At 39.1% G+C, this 26,643-nt stretch overlaps 1 protein-coding gene across 1 annotated transcript in view; it reads right to left on the reverse strand.

Moving 5' to 3' along the window:
- The window catches only part of GPC6 (glypican 6), a gene marked incomplete at its 3' end in the record, with an annotated part of 881,925 nt that overhangs the window by 234,405 nt on the left and 620,877 nt on the right, over nt 1–26,643 (reverse strand). Inside the window, exon 4 of the mRNA XM_083361302.1 lies at nt 14,222–14,387. Within this exon, the coding sequence (XP_083217428.1) occupies nt 14,222–14,387 (166 nt within the window). The remainder of the gene's footprint in view (nt 1–14,221; nt 14,388–26,643) is intronic.

Consider the following 26,643-nt stretch of genomic DNA (forward strand, 5'->3'; position numbering starts at 1 on the left):
TGTGCTTCTTAAACTAATTTACTAATTGGAATTCAATCAACTAAACTCTAAGGGCCTACCTAAGTGTTTCAATTTGGTTCTTGACTAAAAAAAAACACTTCAAGCCGTATTAAACATAAAATATGTCAATGATAGGGGGGTTTTTGGGAGATTTTGTTTTAAAATGCATAATTTAGTATGGTTTTAAATGCAGTATTTCATGTGGCACTTTAAAAAAAACCCAGCAAAATGGAATTGATTTACTGGTGAATACATACCAAAAGGACATGGACAAGAAACAAACTGATTTAGACATGGTTTGCCTGAGACTATCTGCATATGTGTGGTGTAAAGCACAATTCACTTTTTGCTAGGTCAGTAAAACAGCTCTGAGCAGCAATTCATGAAAGCTTATGCTTTAAAATTAGTTAGTTTGGGGTACTTTCAGAATTTTGGCTAAAACAGTTTAACATAGATCTCCTATTGGGTCTGGCCCTGTAGTGTCTGAAGCAGCTGCGGGCCAAAATATGTTATCATCCCTGGTGAATCTGGCAATTCATCCCCTTCCCTCTCATTCCTTATTCTATCTTCCCCCGTAGCCTATAAATGTCACACAATACTATAACAATGAGAAGTGAGATTGCTGCTCTTGCCCTTCTATTTTTTTTTGCAACCTTCCCACCTAGTACTGGTTCAGTTTTATGCAAAAATGCTTTCTGCAAAAGGCTCCAAACAAAAAATTCATAACCTTCTGTTGCCCATTTCTTGCCATATTTAGGAGTGGTGGTATTTGATATAAAGCCAGATAAAAGGTAAAGGTAAAGGTTCACCCGCACATGCGTGCTAGTTGTTTCCAACTCTAGGAGCCGGTGCTCATCTCCGTTTCAAAGCCAAAGAGCCAGCCCTTGTCCAAGGATGTCTCCGTGGTCATGTGGCCGGCATGACTAGATGCCAAAGGCGCACGGAATGCTGTTACCGTCCCTATTTTTCTACTTGCATTTTTACTGCCAACCTTCTGATCGACAAGCTCAGTGTCCTAACCCACTGAGCGACTGAGTCCCTCATAAAGCCAGATAGCTAAGCATAATTGGAAAGAACAACCTCCTCCTATACCTGAAGAGAAAAACAGTGCCTGCTACCTGCTCTAACACATGCTAGTGAAACATGGACACTAACTTCACAATTGATACAAAAGCTAAGAGTGCCACAAAGAGCCCTGGAAAGATATATGCTCAACATCACAAGACAACATACGTAAGAAGAGCCGCACATGGATTAAAGAACAACAAAAGTACACAATATCATCAAAAGCATTTAAATAGAAATGGGCTGGTCACATACAGTAGCAAGAAGAATTGATGGAAGGTGGACCAAGGCAATCATAGTATGGATCCCACTTCATAAAAAGCATCCATGAAAGAGACCTAAAACAAGATGGATTGACAACATTAGCAATTATTGCAGGCCCATTTGGCAAAAGGAAGCTCAGGACTGTATAGGTTGGAAACATGCGGAAGAGGCCTTCATCCTGCAGTGGATAGACAATGGCTAAAATAATGGTGATGATGACAATAATGATGAATGTGAAGGTGAAATTGGTTAGGCTGAGTTAAGGGAAGTTACTAAAAGTAATGAGGAGACTTTGAAAATGTAATGAATTCTTCAGGATATAATAATGCCATCAACAACAGTAATAATTTATTAAACTTGTATGCTACCCAACCCTCAATGATTGGACAGCTCACAACAATCAAACAAAAAATTGGAATAAAATCCAAGGTAAAAGATGGCAAGTACAATGAATTGAGGGATTGGTGACATATGGGGCTCACAAAGGGGCTACAATGAAGCTGCAGTTTCCCAGAAAAGAGGGAGAACATTCCAGAAAGGAGGGAAAGAAAACAGGCAGCAAAGTCTGAAACTGGATAGGAGACAGAGGAAGAGAGTACAAGGTGACAAGCAACAGGGAGAAAGCAGAACTACTCAACTCGTTTTTGCATCCGTATTTACACAAAGGGAAAAAACAGTCCAACCTATCAAAAACAGTACTGTAAAAAAACAGATTAGAAACACAAGTTAAGATAGGCAAGAAAATGGTAAGTGAGAACCTGTCCACCCTAGACAAGTTCAAATCACCAGGACCAGATGGATTACACCTCAAGGTTCTGAAGGAACTGGCAGATGTGATCTCAGAACCACTGAACTATATCTTTCAAAGATCCTGGAGCACTGGGGAACTACCAGAGGACTGGAAAAGAGCTGAAGTAGCTTCCATCTTCAAAAAAGGAAAAAAAATGGATCCAGGAAATTACAGACCTATCAGCCTGATCTCAATACCTGGTAAGATCTTGGAAAAGATAATCAAGTAATGAATAAGCGAACACCTAGAGGCAAACAAAGTCATAACCAAAAGCCAACATGGGTTTGTCAAAAACAATCATGCCAGGCAAATCTTATTGCATTCTTTGACCAGGTGACGAAATTAGTGGATCAGAGGAATGCTGTGGATATAATTTACTTGGACTTCAATAAGGCATTTGATAAAGTAGACCACTTGATAAGATAGAAAAATGTGGGTTAGACAGTATCACCACCAGATGGATTCGTAGTTGGCTGACTGGCCATAATCAGCGTGTGGTCCTCAATGGAACTGCATCTACGTGGAGGGAAGTGTGTAGTGGGTGCCCCAGGGCTCTGTTCTGGGCTTAGTGCTCTTCAACATCTTCATCAATTTGGATGGGGGGATAGATGGGGAACTCATCAAATTTGCCAATGACACCAAGCTGGCAGGAGTAGCCAACACTCAAGAAGATAGTTTTTAGATACAGAAGGATCTTGACAGACTTGAGCATTGGGCACTATCTAACAAAATGAAATTCAATGGTGAAAAAAGTAAGGTTCTATATTTAGGCAAGAAAAACCAAATGCACCACTCATTTCAATGATGAACTATAAATATTCTCATTTATTCCTAGCAGATTGTTGCCTAGGCTGCAGATCTTCCTTTTGTCTAACAGGATCATTCCCACATACTATCACACTCTCCCTCATCAAGGGCCTGGGTGTAGAGCCAGGTTTTCATGGATCTATTATCATATTACTTATGACCATTTTTCTCACTGCCCAGGAGCCATCCTGATCTTGGGGGAACCTCATTCCAGAGGGTAGGTATTAGAAATTCTGTATATAGTCCTATAGAACAACTGTGCACAGTCCACATATGCTTTTCTGTTTAACTGGCCAATTGGGTGTCCTGAAGAAAAGCTACTAAGTGGCCTTGATCTGGTGCGGTTGCTTAATCCTGCCCATGTAAGCTTTTCAAAATTGCTTGATATAGGTTTGTTCTGTTAAGATTGTGGGTGACAAAACTATATGCCCAGAGGTTCCATATGTATATATGGGAAAACATACAGGAGAGAGGGGGGACGGGGGAAAGAGAGAGAGAGAGAAAGAGAGAGACAAAGAGAGAAAGAGAGAGAGAGAGAGACAAAGAGAGAGAGAGAGACAAAGAGAGAATGAGAATGAATCTCCATATGATGCCAAGTTCTACTTCAATAAAAATAATCTGATATGGCTACAGATTTTGCTCGCTGTGACTGACAATAGAACATGGCAAATGTGACAGTTGAAATCATCCTGGGAGAACCATGCAGAGTGAAAAATGCAAGGCGTCTTTCTGGGTCTACAATTCTTCCAATGTAAATGGTTTTATTATTTTTGTTCTTTGTGTTTTATCTTTGTGCTTACTTTTTAAGACATCAGACATTTGTACATGGGAGACCCAAACTGCAACTCTCTACACCTACAAATAAACCCCTCTGAATGGAACCTTAATTCCTTTTTTTTTTAACCTTCTAGGCATCTTGTACAGAGGAAGAGCATGTCTTTTAGTTGCACCAAAAAGGCAACAGTACTGATTTCCAAACTGCACACAACAAGGTGGAAGATCTAAACATTTGGGCTGAAATTCAGAGGCAATTTAATATAGGTTTTTTTTTTTACAAGTATGATCGTTACAAAATCAGATTGCATGGAAATTCAGTGGAGGAATAAAAATGTTATCTCGAACAGCAGGATATAGTATGAATTTGCTTTTCAGGTTCTAAGACTGCCTCCCTCAAACAAGTGGTGGTTGAAATCAGAAGCAGGTACAGAAACTTATCAGGATGTCATATTTTCTTAAAAGAGCTTAAATTGAATTAAATCTGGAGGATTCCAGGAAACCTATTTTCAACATATCCAGGATTTGCAAAGGTTGATCCTTATGACTTGGACAAATCAACTTCTTTCATATGCTAGGAATGAAAATATAAAATAAATAAATAAATAGGGGAGGTGGGGCTGATTCTAAGGTAGTGTTTCTCAACCCTGGCCACTTTAAAATGCATGAACTCCAACTCCCAGAATTCCTCAGACAGCCATTTTCTAAGGTTAGTCTTCTATTCTCATTTTGAATTCAGGAGAGCAGCCATTTAGACTGGAAGTCTAGCATTCCTTACTGTTGCCTCCTTGGGATCATTTATAATGTTAATTACACTGGCTTTACTAGATAAGAAAATGGATTTTAAAAATATTAAACCACTGTAGTGTGTGGTAGTCATAAAGATGTTAGATTAGGCCTGGGGAGACTGAAGTTCAAATCCATACACAGCCACAGAAATATATTGGGTGATTTTGAGCCACGTGACCTCTCTTAATGCAACCAAATCCACATGGCGGCGGAGGAAGGGCAGCGGAGAAGATTTTTTGAGCTTCTAATGCAAGCTAGGCTCAAACTGAACAAATGGAATAAACAAAAAAAATGGCATTACAGCCAAATATTACTTTGAAGTATTCTTTGTAGAAGCCATGAAAGAAAAAAAGAAAGTAAAGGGCAGGACTTGTGAATATCTGTAGTGCCACTAAAATTCCTTTTATGCAAAATATGTTTCTTTCAAGCATCTGCAGTTCAAAATTTCTGCAGTTTCCAAGAGAAAATTGTTTAACTTTTAGCTTATTTCAGCCATGAAAAACATACTTAAACTGGCCTGCTGCTTTTCTGAATTTTGAGATGCATTCTACTGTGTTGAAACATACATATATGTCAGATAATGTAGAAGGATGTTTGAATTGGGCTTATTAAAGACATTCATTGAAAAACTGAGAAGAACATTGACTTACCCAATTATGGCCTGTGCTGTCTATGCATTGATGCTCAGAGAATCAGAAATAAACAGGATAAGATTGAGCTTCTAATGCAAGACAGCAAAAGTATTTGAAAAGACACAACAGAGACCTGATTGGAATAACTGGGCCATGACTGGGATGTAGCAACTGATAGATACAATTCTGTCAAAATAAGCAGAAGTGTTAGAAATGGAAGAGTACAACTGCATCTTAAAGTATTCATTCCTTAAAAAAACACCTAAACTATCTAAGCAGTAGTGTTAAAATAATGGAGGAATAAATATAAGCAATGTCATTGTTGAACCTCTACTACTGTTGCTGCATCAAGAAGATGTGGATGATGTTTTCCAAAAGCTGGTAGCTAATATTTTGAAGAGGCACAACATAGTAGCAATAGGGACTTAATGTCTGAGAAATGATCTCTATCAAGTATGGTCATTCCAAGAATCTTCAATTATGGACAATTTTGTTCTAGATGAGATCAGAGCATCAGCTCTTCAAGTATTGATATTAACTAGAGCCTTAAAGTAATCTGGAAGTGCTCCAGAATTTACACAAGAACTGACCCCCTCTAGATTTCTCTAAAACAGGCCAATCTCTTTCTGGCTTCTATCCAAAGCTGAAGAAAAGCTGTTTTAGCCATCAAAATCCCATTCACTTTAACAAGTGGATTTTTAAAAGCTGTAGCAAGGTCTAATTAGAGTAGCATCTGACTTTATTTGGGTTGGAAAACTCAGCAGACATGGAACTGAAAGAGCTTGGAAGACCACTAGAGAATATCAGGACTGCAAATTAGGGCAAAAAAGTGTATTTTTGCTGAGATTATTGGGCATATTTGGCCATGAAGTCACTAAGAATCAAACTGAAAACTATCTTTCCACTAGCAAACAAACTTGCCCTTTAAGAGTTTGCGGACAAGTAATAAAAACATTGCCTGGTATATTTAGAAATTAAATCAGAAATTGGCAAATTGAGGCTGCGAGCTAGAGGAAATCCTAAAATTACTTTATTAATCCCAAGCAAATCCTGCCAAATTCACATTCTCTCTCTCTCTCTCTCTCTCTCTCTCTCTCTGTGTGTGTGTGTGTGTGTGTGTGTTTGTATATATGCATATGGATTACATGATTACGCACACATGCACACAAAAGATGGTGACTTTTCAGTAACTCTGAAACACATCTGAGGCAAAACAACAAATGCACCCCCTCATTGGGATCAAAATGCACTGAATCCAAAGTTGGACCCATGAGACATAAATGCCCATAGATGTTACTTCCATCTTTGCCAGAAAAGTTACAATAATAACTCCTTCAGAAATAAATCATTTTGGGATTGGGCGGGGGTTCATAAGGCAGCCAAACTCTAGTCTCCTAATTGTCTTCCACTCTGCCAGCCTTGTTCTGCTAAAGGTTAGTCTACTTCCTTGTGAGCAGAATTGTTCCAAGCAATGTTTCTCAACCTTAGCTATTTCAAGATGTCTGGATTTTAACTCCCATAAACTTGATTGCCCTGCATCTTAGTTACTGAGGGCCAGAAACTATGGCTTAAACAGAGAGAATTCCATTCCAGAGTAAATTACAACTTGATTTTACTTGAGGAGGTCAGCAATTTTCCTGGAGCCATACTTTTTCAGAACATGGAAAATTTCTCCGCAATGAACTACAGTTCTTTTTCTCTTTAAAAATCTCTGTGGTTTTAAATGGGGATTGGAATGAAGTATTTTTATGAAAAAGGCAAAAACTTTTAAAGAGGTGGATATATTTACAGTATATATGTCGATCTCACCACTGTAAAATGTCTGAATTTTCTTCACAATTTCATCTTCTTTCCTGGATAAGTCATGTGAGAGCCAATGTGGTCTCATAGTTAAGATGATAGAAAGTCAGTTTGGTCTAGTGCAGGGGTAGGCAACCTTGGCTCTTTTATGACCTGTGGATTTCAACTCCCAGAATTCCTGAGCCAGCCATACTGGGAGTTGAAGTCCACAAGTCATAAAAGAGCCAAGTTTGCCTACCCCTGGTCTAGTGGCTAGGGCCCCAAGCTAGAAACCAGGAGACTGTGGGTTTTAGTCCCTCCTTAAGCATGAAAATTGACTGGGTGATCTTGGGCTAGTCACTCTCTCTCAGCCAAACCCACCTCAAAGAGTTGTTGTTTTGTGGCAAATAGGAAGATGTGGGTATGATGGATACATTCACCACCTTGAGTTATTTGTGAAAATAATAAAGGCGGGATACAAATAAAAAAATATAAATAAAATATTAACCAAGCACTGGAGAGTCCCGGATTCAAATTCATCCTGAACCATGGGTGACTTTGGACCAATGATTTCTCCAATTACATTACTGAGATGTTGTAGTGGGGAAAATGGGAGAGGGGATGCATATTTATGCTGCACTGAGCTCCAGAATGAAAGGCAAGGTACAAATCTAACAAAGAAATAAGTAAGATCAAGCTGGGAACCTTCATGCCAGCAGCAGGATAAACTTGCATTTTCTGCAGACAGAAAATATATAAGGTGGAGACTGCATGGTACCATTTGTTTTCTGAGTGATCAATCTTTGCCAATAACTAAATGAAAGCTATCTGCAAAAATTCAGGATAGTTATCACCTGTTAGGCCTTGGCACATACAATGAAGCAGAAGAAAATAAGTCTTGCTTAAACTGAGAGGGAGAATGTGCCTAGTTTCCAACAGGAGCTTCAGAAGCAAATTCTGACCAATTATTCATAGCTCGGTAGTGCAGTAGAGTCTTCAGTTCAGTTCAGTTGCTGCTGTAGGAGGAAACTGCATAGAAACTTTATTATTAGAAGGAGCTTGACATTTTTCTGACAGAAATAGACTGCCTACAGTTTTGATTTTTTTCCAAAGTCGCCAGTAATGCCTGAAAGTATGATAAAAAGGCAGATGATACCACTCTAATGGCATAAAGTGAAGAAGAACTAAAGAGCCTCTTGTTGCGGGTGAAGAAGGAGAGTGCAAAACTTGGGTTGAAACTAAACATTAAGAAAACCAAGATCATGCCATCTGGCCCTCTCAATTCCTGGCAAATAGATGGGGAAGAAATGGAGATAGTGACAGATTTTATTTTCCTGGGCTCCAAGATCACTGCAGATGGGGACTGTAGCCAAGAAATTAAAAGACGCTTGCTCCTGGGGAGGAAAGCCATGGCAAATCTAGACAGCACACTAAAAAGCAGAGACATCACCCTGTCAACAAAAGTGCGTATAGTCAAGGCTATGGTCTTCCCAGTTGCAATGTATGGCAGTGAAAGCTGGACCATAAGAAAGGCTGAGCGCCAAAGAATTGAGGCCTTTGAACTATGGTGCTGGAGAAGACTCCTGCGAGTCCCTTGGACTGCAAGGCGATCAAACCGGTCAGTCCTAGAGGAGATCAACCCTGACTGCTCTTTAGAAGGCCAGATCCTGAAGTTGAAACTCAAATACTTTGGTCACCTAATGAGAAGGAAAGACTCACTGGAGAAGAGCCTAATGCTGGGAAAGATTGAGGGCAATAGAAGAAGGGGACGACAGAGAATGAGGTGGCTGGATGGAGTCACTGAAGCAGTAGGCGTGAGCTTAAATGGACTCCAGAAGATGATAGAGGACAGGAAGGCCTGGAGGAACGTTGTTCATAGGGTCACGATGGGTCGGACACGACTTCGCAACTAACAACAACATGATAAAGAGACAATTTAATTCCTCAGATAACTGGACAATATCACCATAACTGCCATCTTTACCCTAGCAGATAAAAGCTCCCTTGAATTAGCCACAATTTCTGATTACTTGGACATGTGGATGTTTCTTTGGAACTATAGGAAATTAGTTTACAATAGAAGAGCATATTTGTAGCTCAGGATTGAACTATGGGGTCCTTGGTGTTCTCTGAACTTCGTTGTTTTCTTGAAGGTTCTTTCACTACCCAACCAGGTAGCACCATCAATGCTACAGGGGAGAGGGGTTGAGGATGTACCTAGTTGGGTAATGAAAATTCTGCAATAAGACAACCAAGCTCAGAGGACCTCGCAAATTAGTTTCCTTTTGTCTTTTTCTATACTTCTAAACTTTCTACTCTATCCTGATATTCCTGGTCATCCAACCATTAACAGTCTTAATCCTGCTTAGCCTTTACAAGATTAAGCAAGTTTGGTTTGGAGAATTTTATATCCTTCCAACGTTCGAAGATGTATTGACCTGTATTGACAATATTTTCATGCTGTCTTCCATCTTATGACTCTGAGAAGATACATAAAATGCAAAAAATCCCAAGATATTAGAAAACAAAATACTGCAGTAGCATCAGTTGTAGCAATAAAAGGCAGAAATTTCATAAAATAGCCCACCAAGGTCTTTTCTGTATACTAATCTGTTTGTAGAAATGGCTTCCTCTTTACAAATGAATAGCTGATATAAGAGGACTATTATGAACACAGTAATGGAATATTCTAGTTTAAAATCAATTTTAAATTCCCTGTTAGTAGGATGAACTTACAATCACTTCCTGAAATTCAGAATCATCTGTGTTGAACTGGAAACATATGCTGCATATTGTGGCATTCAATATTAGTTTATTGGTCCTTATCCAGTCAATAAAAAATCCATACTCTGTTTCACATGTTTGACACATATAGAAAAAAATAATTTGCAGACAACACCAAGCTGGCAGGAAAGGCCAACACTCCAGAAGACAGGCTTAAGATACAGGAAGATCTGGACAGACTTGAACACTAGGTGCTATCTAACAAAATGAAATTCAATGGTGAAAAAAGTAAGGTTCTACATTTAGGTAAGAAAAACCAAATATACAGGTATAGTATAGGTGGTACCTTGCTCAATAGTAGTAACTGTGAGAGGGATCTTGGAGTCCTACTGGACAATCACTTAAACAGGAGACAGCAGTGTGCTGCAGCTGCCAAAAAAGCCAACACAGTGCTAGGCTGCATTAACAGAGGGATAGAATCAAGAGCATGTGAAGTGTTAATACTACTTTACACTGCCTTGGTAAGGCCACACTTGGAATACTGCATCCAGTTTTGGTCACCACGATGTGAAAAAGATGTTGAGAGTCTAGAAAGAGTACAGAGAAGAGCAACAAAGATGATCAGGGGACTGGAGGCTAAAACATATAAGGAATGGTTGCTGCAATTGGGTATGTCTAGTCTAATGAAGAGAAGGATGAGGGGGGACATGATAGCAGTGTTCCAATATCTCAGGGGCTGCCACAAAGAAGAAGGAGTCAAGCTATTCTACAAAGCACCTGAAGGCAGGACAAGAAGCAACAGATGGAAAGTAATCAAGGAGAGAAGCAACCTAGAACTAAGAAGAAACTTCCTGACAGAACAATTAATCAACCTGCCTCAACCTGCCTCCAGAAGTGGTGAATGCTCCAACATTGGAAGTTTTTAAGAAGAGACTGGACAGCCATTTGTCTGAAATGGTATAGGGTAGACATATGAAACTCATGATGTCATGTGACATCGTGCAACGTATCAGAGTTTTTTCGTTATTGATGGCAATGGGGTGGGCATGGTTTCCCGGTGATGCATCCGGCCCACGGGCTGGCAGTTTGACACCCTGATATAGGGTTTCCTGCCTGAGCAGGGGGTTGGACTAGATGACCTCCAAAGTCCCTTCCAACTTTATTATTATTATTATTATTATTATTATTATTATTATTATTATTATTATTATTATTATTATTATTATTATTTGCAACAAGGACCTTTAAATATTTTTTTTAAAAAGGAATATATCTTGTTTAGTAACACAAAAGATTTCTTTATTTAACCACTAGGTCAGCTTATTATCCATATTATATTCTTTATAGCTACAGAAAAAAAAATCCTTAATATGCTGCCAAATGTGTAGATCACCAGGGTATTTATGGTATTTACTTGATAAGACAGAAGCACTGCCAATCAAAACATCCAACAAAATATCTACCTGACTTGCACATGTATTATTTCATCCAGCCTCAGTTTACAGTTCTAAAAAGACTAGAACAAATGTCTGGAAATAACCATGTTTAGAAGAGGTAAAGGACATCTAATAGAAATGTTGCTGAACATACTTGTTTCATTATCTTATTCTCAGTGGCAATTGTATAGGCTTGGTCAGTTTGAAACTTGACCAGGTTTAAGCAGAAGCATCCATTTATTCCAGTGCCTTCATCCTTATGAGTTTTAGCTGATTCACAGGTATTAGAATAACAATAATACACAATACACTGTGGAATAATTAAATCAACAGCTATGAATATACAGGAGCTTGTGTTTCCACAGTCAGTCCCAAAGGCCTTCTGTAAAAGCTAGGAACAGTATTTACCAGCCTCTGGAAGGTCATGATACCTGGGGGGGGGGTCATTCTTGCGCAAGAGACAGGCTGTTCTCTTCCAATGCACTTTGAGTAGGTGAGGACTCCTAGATATGGCTGTCCAGATTGGATGGGCAGAATTTATATGGAAAAGGTGGTATCATGGATCCCCAAGTCCTGAGACCACATGTGTTACATTTGGAAACATACTGGCAAGCAGTGCAGTTTCCACAGCATTGGTATTGTTGTGCAGTGGATTCTTGGGAAGCAGGAGGCGAGACGAGAGGGTTCAAACAGGAACATTGCTAGAACTGAGAACAGAGGCTTCTACGCAGCTACTTATACAGTTGGCCACTAGGCAGTGGCCAATAGGTTTGAAGGAACCTATTCCCACTCCAGAGCCAACCAATGATTGTCCTGGAGACTGCATGTCTGGGCAGCCAGTGACCGTTACACAGACACCCTAATTAAGCAATCTCAAGCAGCATTCAAAGACACGTGAAAACACTTCAAGTAAAAGGCCCAATACATTACAGGTATAACATGGAAGTAGTATGTCTGGATACAAAGAACATGGATTGCTACATTCTGGACCAGCTCAAGTTTCCCAGCGGTTCCCAACAGTGATTTAGAACCTCTTATTTGGTTCCTGCTTCCTGCAGAGTGGTTATTCCAATTAACTCTACAGTCATGAGAAAAAAGATCTGTGCATGAAAAGAGATTGATGGAGATGTTCCCAGAACCAATACTATCTCAACTGCTGCAAGAGTAGTGTGTAGTCAGCAGTGTCATCAGGCCAACAATAAACCCATCCTGAATAAATTTCCTGACAGTGAGAACAATTGATCAGTGGAATGGTTTGCTTCCAGGAGTTGTGGGTGCTCCATCACTCTTTTCAAGAAGAGATTGGACAACCGTTTGCCTCAAATGCAAAGGATTTCTTGCTCGTACAGGAGGTTGACTAGAAGGCTTCCAAGGCCCCTTCCAGCTCTGTTATTCTACATTCCATGTTTTATGAGATAGACTCTAATAAGAGAATCTTAAAAGCCTGAGTGTGTTTTACAGATAGTCCTCAACTTACAGCAGTTTATTTAGTGATTGTTCAGAGTTACAACGGCACTGAAAAAAGTGACCGCTTTTCACAGTTATGACCATTGCAACATCCCCATGGTCACATGATCAAAGGTTGGCCGCTAGGCAACTGGCATGTATTTATGGTGTTTGCAGAGTCCCAAGGTCATGTGATCACCTTTTGCGACCTTCTGTTAAGCTAAGTCAATGGGGAAGCCAGATTTACTTAACAACCATGTCACCAACTTAGCAACTGCAGTGATTCACTTCACAACTGTGGCAAGGAAGGTTGTAAAATGAGGCAAAATTCACTTAACAACTGTCTTGCTTAGCAACATAAATTTTGAGCTCAATTGTGGTCGTAAGTCAACCTATAAATATAGTCCTTGCTTAACTATGGTAATTGGGATTGGAAGAAACAGCTCTCGAAATTCTTGACACTGGAAGTTCAAAATGGTTCATCTGGCAATAACTGAGAAAGCAAACAAGTTGTGTATTCTGTTGACAGAGTTTAATGGGGGTGGCCTAAACATCAAATAATTATATGCATTTTTTAAAAAAGAATCCTTATTGTAAATATTAATTCTTTTAATATTCTTTGTGTTTCCTCACTATGTTTCTCTTACTTCTTTTTACATCCCTCAATGATTCCTAAATATGTAAGATCATATTCTTCTTGGTTTTTTTGTAGACTAAACAAATTCTCCTGTGCTACATATTTGTGTGTATGTTTATCCTTCTGCCGTATTGCTAATTATTGTATATTTATTTCATTCCAAGGTACTAGAAAAAGGGAAAAAAATAGATAGATACTTAAATAGAATTAATTTTTATTTATGTCCCTGAAAGGGAATGGAAACCAGTCAAAACTGCTCAGCCATTTGAGATTTCTTTACAATTTCTTTCACAAGTCTTTTCTTAAATGTGTCAGGAATAGATGTATGTAGTTGGATGAAGGGCATATTCATATAATCCTTTTTTTTCTTTTTAATCTTTTGTCTTATTGTGATGACATTCTGTTGCTTTGCAGTGGAGCCATTTCCCTCTCATCCAGGGTCCCTGGACTATCGGTAGATTTCATATTTGGGGGGGGGGCGCCCTTCCAAACTCTTCTGTGAATTACAGCAGATCACACAACTGTCTGAAAGTGGAAATGAGATCCATTCTTCCCCTTGCCCAGAAGGAATAAATTTGGAATATTTTAAAATATTCCTTATAAGATCTTTTTTTGCCTGTCACAATAATGGATTTTTGCCAATTTGCAATCACACTGGATTTGGGCAAAGAAGAGAGCAAGGACTATGCAGTCTTTATTCTTGCATCTGGCAGACAAACATGAAACTTTAATGTGAAATGCACAGAATTTAGTCGTTGTTGCTCTCTTCTTCCCCTCCCTTCCCCTTGTCCTTCTGCCTCCTATGGAATCAGAAATGCAGCTTTCACCTATTGAGAATGCTTCACACCAACCGGGGTGGAATTTTGCTTACAGACCTCGACATCCCACAAAGAGAGATTTCACGAGAACAGCTCCCAGGTGGAGCCAGAGAAATTTTGATCAAAGCATGTGAATGACAGCTGAACGAAGCCATTCTGTCAACATGTCCTATTTTTCCACCTGGCAAATACTGTTTGAATGCATCAGAAAGTTTGACAGATTACTTTGCTCACCTCCTCACGTTCACACCCCCCCTTACCTACGAAGAGATTCCACTCGGTATCCAGATCCGCTTGGTTTGCAAGGCAGCCCTTCATTACATTGAGGCAATAGTTATTGCAAGGTTTCACAGTGGGCAGACCACGGCAATAAGGGCAGTACAGCATCTTCATTAATGCACGGATGCATCCTGGGGTGGGGCTCACCTGCAGAGTTGAAAGGGACAAAAAGTTGAAAGGTAAAATAAGCAGCCTTTGTTCCCTATCTGGATAAACTAAACAAACCCTGACAACCTTCATTTCTCCACTAGTACAAGTAGTCCTCGACTTATGAGCACCGCTGAGCCCAAAATTTCTGTTGCTAAATGAGAAATTGGTTAAGTGAGTTTTGCCCCTTTTTCCACATTTGTTAAGTGAATCACTGCAATTGTTAAGTTAGTAAGATGGTTGTTAAGTGAATCTGGCTTCCCCACGGACTCTGCTTGTTCAGAAGGTCGCAAGAGGGGATCACATGACCCAGGGACCCTGCAACCCATCATAAATATGAGTCAGTTGCCAAGCACCTGAATTTTGATCACCTGACCATGGGGATACTGCAATGGTCACAAGTGTGAAAAGTGGTCATAAGTCACTTCTTTTCAGTGTCACTGTAATTTTGAACGGTCACTAAATGAAATGTTGTAAGTCGAGGACTAACTGTATTACCACAACTGGTTCTTCATGGCAAAAACCTTAATCTTTAATACTATTTTCTTGTGACACCAATGTTTTCTGACCATCAGCTAAAATAGCACCACACACACAGTATCTATAATATTTAAAGCTTGGTATAAGGAGTCAAAAAATACTATGCACTTTTGTTGTTGTTATTATTAGATTTTTGACCATCAGTGGTGGAATTCAACTTGGCATGCGCCAGCGTTCTGCACCGAGAAGCAAAAGATGCAGAGATGGTTAGCAGAAAGATGGTTAGTTATCTTCTTTCTTTGTCATATAGACTTACTTTGTTTGCTTGCACATTACATGTGTCCTATAGCCTCACTAACATTCTCAGGCCCTTCATCTCTTCCTTACATTCTCAGTTCAGGAGCAGTTCAGATACTTATATGATTCACACTCTCTCTCCTTAAGGAGAGTACACCACAGGCTCTTAGCTGTCGATATAATAGACCTAAGCGACTTAGCCTTTCCCATCACCAGGTTATTTCCTAAATAAAGTTTATCTTCATTTTCCTTTCACACAAACACCAGCCTTGAGAAAACTTGCTTATAAAAGTTAACCTCCTAACTCTACTGATTCTCTGTCCATACATTTTTTTCTGCCATATAAAATTATGCATTATTCAACAGTGTGGGCAGAAACAATGATATTGTGTGTATTTCTGTTTGCCATGCAGTTGGTGGATTGTCAATAAATCATGACTGCCCTCACTCCATCCTGATCCACGAATGTCTCAGAAATGCAGTCAATTTTGTTTGAAAAGTGGAAGATATGCTACTATCCAGTAGCCCTAATTTAGGAGACCACAGAGTACAGTGTCCTCTTCACCTTTGACACTTTTGAATTAGTGTTATATACTGCATTATAACAATGTTGAGTTTTGCCATCTTGATGTATGGCTTTGAAAAGGAAAAAGTGCAAATATATCATTGTTGAGCTGATTAAATGTTGTACCTATATTTGTGGTTGGAAGCTCCATAAAGAAATCAGCCAGGATCCCTCTTCTCCAATATCAGCTTATTTTGGTTTGTGTTCACTGACTTACACAATCATCCCTTCAGCTCCATATGGCCAGTGTGTTTTTTTTGACAAATTATCTTAGAAGAAACCTGCAGACTGTTTTGCAAATGTTAGGGGGAAAAAACCACATGCCATTTGGCAAATAATGATCTTCTATAGAAAAGAAAGAAAATGTTGCTATTTCCTCCTTCTGTTTAAATTACATTTGCTCACTGCTTGTCAAAATGTTAATTTTTCCTACTGACAATTACTTATCTCAGTTTGTTACTTATAGTTTTGTTTTTGAATTTGCACAGAAACCTATTGCCTTTGGTTTTTCTTTCTTCCATGGAAAATAGATAGGAAATTGCCTAGACAGACATTCTGTCATTTAAACTTCAAACTTCACATAAATGTATATTTCAGTTCTGAATTTCCTGAGAAAACTTTGGCCTTCACAATTTTCAGCTGTCTTCACTTGCTGCCTCAGTTTAGTAGAGGTTATATTTTATGCATTTTATTTCACCAAATGATTTTTTCAAAATAAAACTAATATGGGGGTATGGGGGGGGCTCCAAACCTAAATTACTTTCTCTGTTTCTTGATTGTGGTAACCAGAGTTTGGCCACCTACAACACCCTCAAAAGAGGGGATGGCTTGACATGGTTCTCTAATAAACATGATACCTGTTATGTACTGAGCTTTTGGAATATCACCACGTGTGTTGTTGAAGAACTAATGGTTCTCCAGCAACCCAGACAGGATGTCTCCGGTCCTGCAATTGGTCAACTTTGGGCGGCAAACATGGGTTCAATCCAATTGGTTGCTTCCAGAGGGTCTGGCTATATATTGAGGCAGGGTAACTCCAAATCCTCAGTACAGTTTCAGCTTAAATAAAGAATGAGTTTCTCTGTACTCAACTGCGTGTCTTCATTCCTGCTCATCAGAGCCCACAACATAATAATACCCATGTTTCCAAACCCTGGTTAGTTACATTTATATTTTTATTTATACACTTGGGGAAACAAATAGGTTTAAATGTGTCACATGTGAAGCAATCAAATTTTGGTTAAGTCTTACAAACTGGTTACCTATACATTTTCCTCCCTTGCAGGACAATGAAACAAATAAACCAACTATTGGTGTTGACAGCACAATTGTCTTAATGACATGTTTCTATCAATACTCTGGTAACCAGCTATCTTGTTGTATTTTGTGGTTGCACAATGGTTAATGCTTCATCTTACATGTAGTATTTTAATTTATATTCTCCTTGATTCTTAGTGCCTGATACTTGTTTATCTTTTCAAAACTTATTTGCACATATTTCTAAAATAAATGCAAATAATAAAGGAGAAAGAACATTTTTTCTGGTTACTTTTACTGACAGAAAAAATCAAAGAAAATGTCCCACTGGCTATGTTATTTGCTGTTTGCTGTTGATATACGCTTTTAACCCAAGGTGTAAATTCTTCTCTGGGATTTATTTTATTCAATACTGCAAGGAGAAATGATCATCACAAACTGACAAAGAGTTTTCTGCAAACCCTGCCCCCCCAATTACTGTTGCTCCCTTTCTTTTTTTAAGAACTGCCAGTTGCCAGAAGAAAAGCAAGAGGCTGTCATAAGGCTGGCAGCCTCTGCAAGAAAGCTAAGCTGAGCCTCCCTTCACTTCACTTTGTATTGCAGCCTAATTCTGCTGACTGCCAGCAGTTTGATCCTGACTGGCCTTCCTTCCTTCCAAGGTTGGTAAAATGAGGACCCAGATTGTTGGGGACAATAGACTGACTAAGTAAATTGCTTAGAGAGAAGTGTAAAGCACTGTGAAGCAATGTGGGAGATGAAAATATAGTCCCCTCCTCATATAACAAGATGAGGCTGGAGCAAACCTGAGATAGGCCCCATAGTAGTGATTTAAAACAAAGCTTTAACTTGAACTCTATACTGTTTCACAATACGGACATATTATTTGTAATCTGCTGAGCTTTGTGCAGTACGAAATTGCAAAGTAGATAGTTCTATGTATATTTGGAACATGAGTATTGTAACCGTGGGAAAAGAGGAACTGAACGTAGCTGATGGATGTGGGTTCCAATGTACATGGATATATGTGGAAAGTTATGTTCAGCAGAAGGTCAGCAGGGGGTCACTAAAAAGTCAGCAAAATCAGCAAAAGTCAGCAAAAGTCAGTGGATCATCTGACAAAAGTCTTAGAATGAGAAAGGGTATAAAGGGTTGGGACTGGACCTGATTGGTTTGCCATTGGCCTAAAGCTCTCCTATTGGAGTTTGATATACCACATGGTCCTCATTGCAATGGGTTATTAACGTAAGTGATGTTGCATTATTATGCTTGCTATGTTCCAAATTATTAGCAAAATAAACTTCTGAATCTTCAAGTAAGAATTATTGTTTTGTGTTGCTGTTTCTTGTCTTTTCCTTTGGGTTTTTCCACAACACAGCATATAAGTCTAAGTGCTGTTGCTATTGCTATTTATCTATGTAGATATGGTACTGGACCTGCAATCATTTCTTTAGTGACCATTCAAAGTTACAGTGGCACTGAAAAAAAGTCATTTATGACCGTTTTTCATACTTACGACCATTGCAGAATCCTGTGGTCATGTGATCAAAACTTGGACACTTGGCAACTGGCATGTATTTATGATGGTTGCAGTGTCCTGGGGTTATATGATCACCTTTTTGCAACCTTCTCGCTAGCAAAGTCAATAGGGAATCCAGATTCACTGAACAACTGTGTTACTAACTTAACAACTGTAGAGAAATTTCTAAACCATTGTGACGAGAAAGTTTATAAAAAGGGACAAAATTCACTTCACTTTCTTGCTTAGCAATGGAAATTTTGGGCTCAGTTGTGGTCATAACTACTTGTAGAGGCAACAAGTCAGACGAAGAATAGAAGAACAGAAAGTAGAGAGAGTGAAGAAATAGAGAAAGATGATACCAAGGAACAAACCTGTCAAAAAGAGCTCTTGGGGCTTCTGAACAGATGGAAGGATCTCCCTGTAGTTGTTATTTATGGACCTTTGTCCAAAGAGCACCTGCCCCAGCCTCATGAATTGAGGCTCAGAGACTTTATGGGCTCTGCAAGTGAAGGGTTCCTCTTTCTCATGAAGCAAGGGCGATCAGAGGGGACTGGAAGCAACAAACCCCCTGCCAGGTGATACGTGCCCCCTTCCAATTCAAATGTCAAATGTTATTTGATGTAGCAATGATGCCTTAGCAAGCTAAGTTAGAAAAATGAAATCAAAGTATCACCACAACAGGACAAGATAAAAAATATATGGCTAGCGAAGATTATATTCCTAAGCATCAGCAGGAATGAGTATTTTCTTCATAGAAACAGCAGCAAAACAGGCAAAATGCCTTCTGTCTCAAGAACATTGTCGTTAGTAGCTACCAAATGAAATGATTCTATAACGAGCTAACCAATATATTTTGTTCTACAAAAGAAGTGACCTATATTTTTCCCAGGCCTTTGCAGAAATAAGACAGCAAACAAATACATAGAGAGATCATTGGTCACATTTGCCCATACAGAAAAAAAAGGTAAATTACAGGGACTATTTTGAATTTGCCTTCAAGAACTTTCAACAGCATCAATTACATTCAAAATAAAGCTAAAATGAACAATCCTGAATTGATAAATATTTTTTCACAGTGTAATTAAAGGAAACTTCTTATTCCTTACTAACATACAATTATATGATTGGGTTGCAGTATCATAAACATTTCATTTGATTGGTAAAGGTGCTGACCTAGAAACTGGGAAACTGTGAATTCTAGTCATGCCTTAGTTACGATGGCCAAGTTTGAACCAGCATTCTCTCTTAGTCCAATTCATCTCACAGGGTTGTTATTGTGGCAAAAATATGAGGTAGGAGTATTGGTTACATTTGCTGAGTTGAGATATATATAAAAATGGGATTAAAATAATAATTTCCATGGGCTGTGAATGACTGTTGTGGCAATTGCTATTATTACTATTATTTCAATATAGGGGTGGTAGTGAACTTCTAACTCTGTGTATGTTAGATTTTGCATCAACCCATTTCTGACTTACATAATGATAGCATAATTTCTAGATTCTAGACTAGAATTTGCAGGCCAGCCAGCCAACTTATCAAAAACTTTTGGGGGGAAAAAAGCTCCAAAAATGCCCTACATTCTCCTGCGAACAGAAATCCACCTTCCTTCTCCACTTCCTCTTGCAAAAAGTGACTGTTTAGCAAGGCAGATTTATTTATTTAGCATATGGCACTCTATGTCAGGGAAATCTACAAATACTAGACCCAATGCAGTTCTGACAGCCTAAATTGCTGGTTCATTCTGTTCAGCACTTGTGTGCTTATCCTTGGTGCACTGCAGGGGGCGAACTAGCTTACACCTGCTGAACAGTGGCACTCAGCTTGCTGGCTCTTCCAGGTTACTCTGCCGTCTCATCTCACCTTGCATCTGGCCAGGTCCAGAGCTGGCTTCCGCTCTCCTCACACACGGGAACAGCTAAGTTTTCCCACTGAACTGGTACCCATTTATCTACTTGCAATATTGCACACGTTTAAACTGCTGAGTGGGCAGGAATCGAGGACCGAGAGATGGGAGCTCACCCAGGGCTTGAACCACTGGAGTGAAGACTGTTTCTGCCTGACAGTTCCAGCATCATTAAACCACTGTGCCATTGCAATTTTCAGAATATTATTACTTAAAGAGTTTTTTTATTTTTTATTTATTTATTTATTTATTTATTTATTTATTTATTTATTTATTTATTTGTATCCTGCCTTTATTATTTTTACAAGGTGATGAACATCTTCCTCCTCCTATTTTCCTCACAACAATCCTGTGAGGTGGATTAAGGTAAGAGATAGTGACTGGCCCAAAATCACCCAACCGGATTTCATGGCTAAGACAGGATTCGAACTTATACTCTCCCACTTTCTAGGATTGTGCTCTAAGATGGTGACCAAAATTGTACTGAGCGCTGTACAGATATTTTAAACACATTACTTACTTATTTTAAGTATTTTAAAGTATTTCTGCAGGTTCAAGTTTCAGTTTGAGTTTACTTCCAGTTAAACCAATCTCCCGTGGTAAATTGTTTTAAGGAGTCTATATATATTTTCTGACATAAATGTGTTGGAGCTGTATCGAAGTCAGATGAAGTATTAAGCTATACTTCTGAATAGATGTGCTTCTCCATCACTTTTAATAAAAAATGTCCAAAGTTCTAACGATAAGCAAACTAATTAAGGTAGGAGAATGACAGATAATGAAGTGGTTAGTCCAAGTTTTAGGAAATTACTGAAACAGAGTGTAAATTGGTAACCATAAAAGAATTTAATTATGTACTTAATTAAAATAGGATTGGACAAATGTTGATAAGACACCATAGTAGCAGAAAGGCATACAGACTTCATCTGTGAAGATGTAACATATCGACTAAAAAGGGAATTTCTAACTATGCTGTGAATTCAAACAAGAAATACTAATGCCCTTAATTTTCAATTAAAACCTTGTCCTAGTGATTCTGTGAGATGTAAATCTTGGACCCATCATTCTTATCTCACCAATGTCAGTTGTACCTGTATATAAAAAAATCACTTATCACAGAACACAGTAATGCAAAATCTCTCTGTTTCATAAACAACTGCTTCAAAGACTCTTCGTGCAATGCCAGCTTTGAACATTGGTAATGAGACAGAAGCATCTTAGACAGTCACTTAAAATATGCCCCAAATCAATATTCTGAGAAGTATGAACAATTGTTCTAATATCTACCAGCCTTTTTGTATTTCCTTTGTTGAAAGAAAAATCTTCATCAGGGTCCAGTCCAAGCTGGGAATAAACAAAATGGAGACTGCTTTAGAAAGAAGATTATAGTTTATTGAAGAGCAGAGCCAAACAGAAATGTGGCTTTGGGAAAGCTGATGAAATATTTCCTTCCCTAGGAGGGTGAGTGGGTGCTGACTTCCAACACCTTGATAAAAGGAGTGCTGCAACAGGCTGACAGTCACATCCTGCCATAATTAAGGTAGCTTCTCATGTGATAAGGAGGCTATGACCACACAATGAACCCAAAGTGGAGCTCAAGACTGAGGAAGGACAACTTTCTCTCTTCTCTCATGGTGGGTCTCCCTAGCAATTTTGTCTCTCTTAAATGAAGCCAGAGGCAATTTCTAATGAATTATTTTTTTATCTTTGGAACGACTTCATCTCTGGAATCTTCCCTTTGTTTTAGAAATTGTCTTCCAGTACAGCCAGAAAAGGTCTCCTGATAGATAAAGTCATACTGATCCTTGAAATGGTACGTCTTGCCCCAGATTTCTTTTGAATGAGATGGTCTGGATGAGAGGAGTCTGCAGGAGGAACTAAAAAGGTGGTCTTCTTGATCTGCTGATGGAGGTGGCAAAGCTAATCTGATACAAGTTATAAAGGTAAAGGTTCCCCCGCACATGCGTGCTAGTCGTTTCCGACTCTAGGGGCCGGTGCTCATCTCCGTTTCAAAGCCAAAGAGCCAGTGTTTGTCCAAGGATGTCTCCGCGGTCATGTGGCTGGCATGACTAGACGCAAAAGGTGCATGGAACGCTGTTACCTTCCCACCGTAGTGGTCCCTATTTTTCTACTTGCATTTTTTACGTGCTTTCGAACTGCTAGGTTGGCAGAAGCTGGGACGAGTAACAGGTGCTCACTCTGCTACGCAGCACTTGGGATTCGACCTGCCAAACTGCTGAACTTCTGATCGACAAGCTCAGTGTCCTAACCCACTGAGCCACCGCGTCCCTTCGATACAAGTTATATACTGCTCAAAAAAATAAATAAAGGGAACACTTAAATGACACAATGTACTGTATTTAATAGTAGGATGTCTTATCTTGTGTTCCCTTTATTTTTTTGAGCAGTATATTTTCCAACCCGAAATATTCAAATATACAATATTTGAATGGCATTGGTATTTGGATCTTTTTTGATACAGCTGTTATTGTACGGGTATCCCTCAAATTATAACTGGTTGCTTAGTAACTCTTTGAAGTTATGGCCTACCTGAAAAAGGAGACAGCAACCCAGGTCATAAGTTCTCACAATTGCTCCCCTGAAACAGTCACATACTTCAGGTGCCCAGCAACAACCTTGATGGCTGTTTGCAGGCATCCAGTAGCAATGGGAAAACTGCATCAGCACAAACAATGGGTTTGCTTAACGACCATGGTGTTCATCTTATGACAGTGTATTCGCATAATGATCATTGCAAAAAAAAGATCTTTTTTACAATTGTTAACAGCTTATGATCATAAGGGGCAGACTCCATCATAGTTATAACTTGAGCACTACCTTCTATTATATTTGTGCTGTAAGAAAATATTGTCCTATGAATTGCTTGTAGCAATGGCAACTGGCTACGTATGTACAGTCATATGTGATGGTTTTCCAAGGACAGTTTATGATCTCTCTTCTTGAAATAAAAATCTGCTGATGGGTTTTATAAGAGAAAACAAGAGCACCAAATGCTAGAGTGTAGCAGTGAAGAAATCTTTTGGGGAAACTAATATATGTGAGAATGTATTTTTATATTACAAAAAAATTACTGTAATAGCTGTACAAAGCCATGTTCACATTAAAAATATAACATACGTAAAGGAAATAGTTTGCCTGAAAAGGAATGTGATCCTCATCAGTGAATAGGGAAGGAGTGGAGGCCAACTTACATAGTATGAAATAAAACAGAAAGAATAGAAGCAGAATAGAATTAGCAACAGGGTGAGGTTTACAACTGTAAAAATACATAAAGGACTACGGATAGATTACATATTTTATTATTGTAAGCAAATGAAGTTGTTTAATTAAAAGCCTTCATTAATTCACAAAAAGCAAATACTTGGAAATTTCTGACGTGCCGTTCTTGGGGAGGTTCTAGATATAGTCACCTCTGAGCTCATAGTTTCTTCAGTGAGATAGATTCTTGAGATCTATTTCATCTGGCATTAGTATTTGCCAATTTTGAAGGTGGGAACTGAACTATATCCCTGTTCTGCTAGAGCTCTCAGTGACACTTTATATCATTGATATAAAGCATCAATCTTATATGAGCTTGAAATGATTTTACAAAAGTATCAGTCGTTCTTTGAAGGCTGAATTCAGAAGACTGTGTAGGAGCACCCCTGGTCAGCCTCTGGATCATTGATTTATCATGTTCCTGAGAAATGGATCTTCTATCACTTGAATGATCTACAGCAGGGTTGTCAAACTGGCGGCATGCAGGCCTGATGCGTCACATGCAGGCCATGCCCACCCTAGCCTGCAAAGGCAAAAAAGGTCAAGATACATCACGATGCATCACATGACGCGATCAGGTTTGATACCCGTGATCTAAAGCAATCTTCTGGAAGAACTTTAAGGGTTTTGGAGTACACCATCACCAAAAAATAAGCCTTATCTCTGTTTCTTATCTAAAATCTGATCTCAGACAAGCTGTTGATGGTTTGAATTGAGATCTGATGGGGCTACAGGATAGATGAGAGCTAACTGAAACTGTGGTGCTCCTTGCCCCAAAGTAGGCAAACCAGTTTCAACCTGCATTTGTCAGTTTTTAACCAGAAGTTGTGGGTGCTCCATCACTGAAGGCTTTCAAAAAGAGACAGGACAACCATTTGTCTGAAATGATATAGGATCTCCTGGTCAAGCTGGGGGTTGGATTAGAAGACCTCTGAGGCCCCTTCTAACTATATTATTCTATGTTCTACATTCTATGCTTGGGGCAGGCAGTATTTCTATTGAAGAATGAAGTCTGCAATCCAGTGCTATTTTTGGGTTCATCTGAAAAGCTTGTACTCTTGTTCACCTTAAGGTAATAGGCTATTACATACAAACTCTTGATGACAAGGTGACCCATACCTGCAGTGATACATACTTAGTTTAGAATTGAATATTAATATACACTGTTCTTGTAGCAACTCTGAAGAATTCTTGGAAACTGTATTCAGTCCAGAAAATCACATTTTGAGAAAGCTGGCAGCTACTGATTGGCAAAACTGCACCATTGGTTCCGTAAGAGTCACAATTTGGTTTTGGAAACAATCTGAAGTCTTGGTAGTCTCCTGAAAGTTCCACTGATTTAACCCAATGATATGTAACTTTTCATAATGAATGGAAACAATAATTCTCTCAGAAGCTGTATTAGCCTCCTATTTAACCATTTGTTTCTCAGGCTGTTTCAATTTTTTGGTTGAATTCTATATTCTTTATCAGCTTACTTCTATATAGAATCATTCTGTAAATCTTTTTTTGTGTATGTGAGTGTGTGTTTCTTTTAGAAAGTTTTTATTTTGTACTCATTTTAACAAATACCGGTACTTACAGAGCTGACATAGATACGTATGATACTATTAGAGAAAATCAGTTTGGTCTAGTGCATGGGTGTCAAACTCGCCACATCACATGACGTGTCACAACTTTGTTTGCATTACCTGGAGCTGGGGTGAGTGTGGCCTCTGTATGATGCAACCTGCCTGCAGGCCGGCAGTTTGACACCCTTGGTTTAGTGGTTAAGACACCAGGGTAGAAACTGGTAGACTGTAAGTTTTAGTTCTACTTTAGGCATAATCTGGGTGACCTTGAGCCAATTCCCCTCTCAGCCCTAGGAAAAATTGAAGGGCAAACTACTTCTGACATCTTGCCAAGAACACTGCAAAGACTAATCTCTGTAGTCACCAGGTGTCGACAGTGATTTGAAGGGAGGAAAAGAAGTACCAGAAAGTAGTAATTTGCATTATATGAATGAAGAGATCATAGCCACAATTTAAATTAGCATAATTAAAATTTCCCATCCAATTCCCAGTTCCTTGAGAGCAGGCACCACTGAACTTAATTAGGAGCCGTGTATAGGATTGCTCTGCAAAATAAGGAGCAGAAAATAAAAGCTACAATCCTACAAATGGAAATTTAATTTAATCCAGTGGAATTTTACTTTCGAATGGTTATAAATATGATTGAACGGTGAAGACATACACCAACCCAAACTAAAGAATGGCTGCATTCACACAATCCATTCAACCTGCTTGGTGAAATTACCCATTTTCTGGTTTTGTACAACTTACTGAGCGCTAATTTAACGAAACAAGTTTGTCTCAAATGCTAAAACTGAAAAGAGTCCGAAGTATGAACGTAGCCATTAAATCCCATTACTTGGATGTATTGTTGAGCAGGCAAAGTTAGGATTCTGCTATACAGTATGGTTCCAATTTATAAGAGAAAGCACATTCACTGGTAAGTTGTCAGAGCCAGATTTACCTAAAATCACATTGTAGTGCCTACTAATCCCAAAGATGTAATATCTGAAGTAGCCTAAGGACCACTCGGGACGACAGGCTAGTTAACGACAAGTTTATTAAGAGCAAGGCAACATAGAATAACTTGTCCGGCTTTTATAGCCGGCAGCTGGTAGCGAGGACCAATCAGCGGTGTTTAATTTGGCGCCGTGTCAAGCTGGGACCAATCCGCGCCGCCTTCTGTTGACAGCTCCGGCTTCCGCATGTGTTGGTGTTTTGACAGCCGCGAGCTGTCAGTGGTTGCGCCTGCGCTGTGCGGTGGATGCTTTGACAGCTCAGGCTTCCTCATGGTCCGGAGTTTGACAGCCGCGAGCTGTCAGTGGTGGCGCCTGCGCTGTGCGGGGAACTTTGACAGCTGTCAAAGTTCCCACGTGTTTTCCTGTCAGGCGGCTTGTAGTTTA

This window comes from Vipera ursinii, assembly GCF_947247035.1.
Source record: "Vipera ursinii genome assembly, chromosome: 4".
NCBI lineage: Eukaryota > Metazoa > Chordata > Lepidosauria > Squamata > Viperidae > Vipera > Vipera ursinii.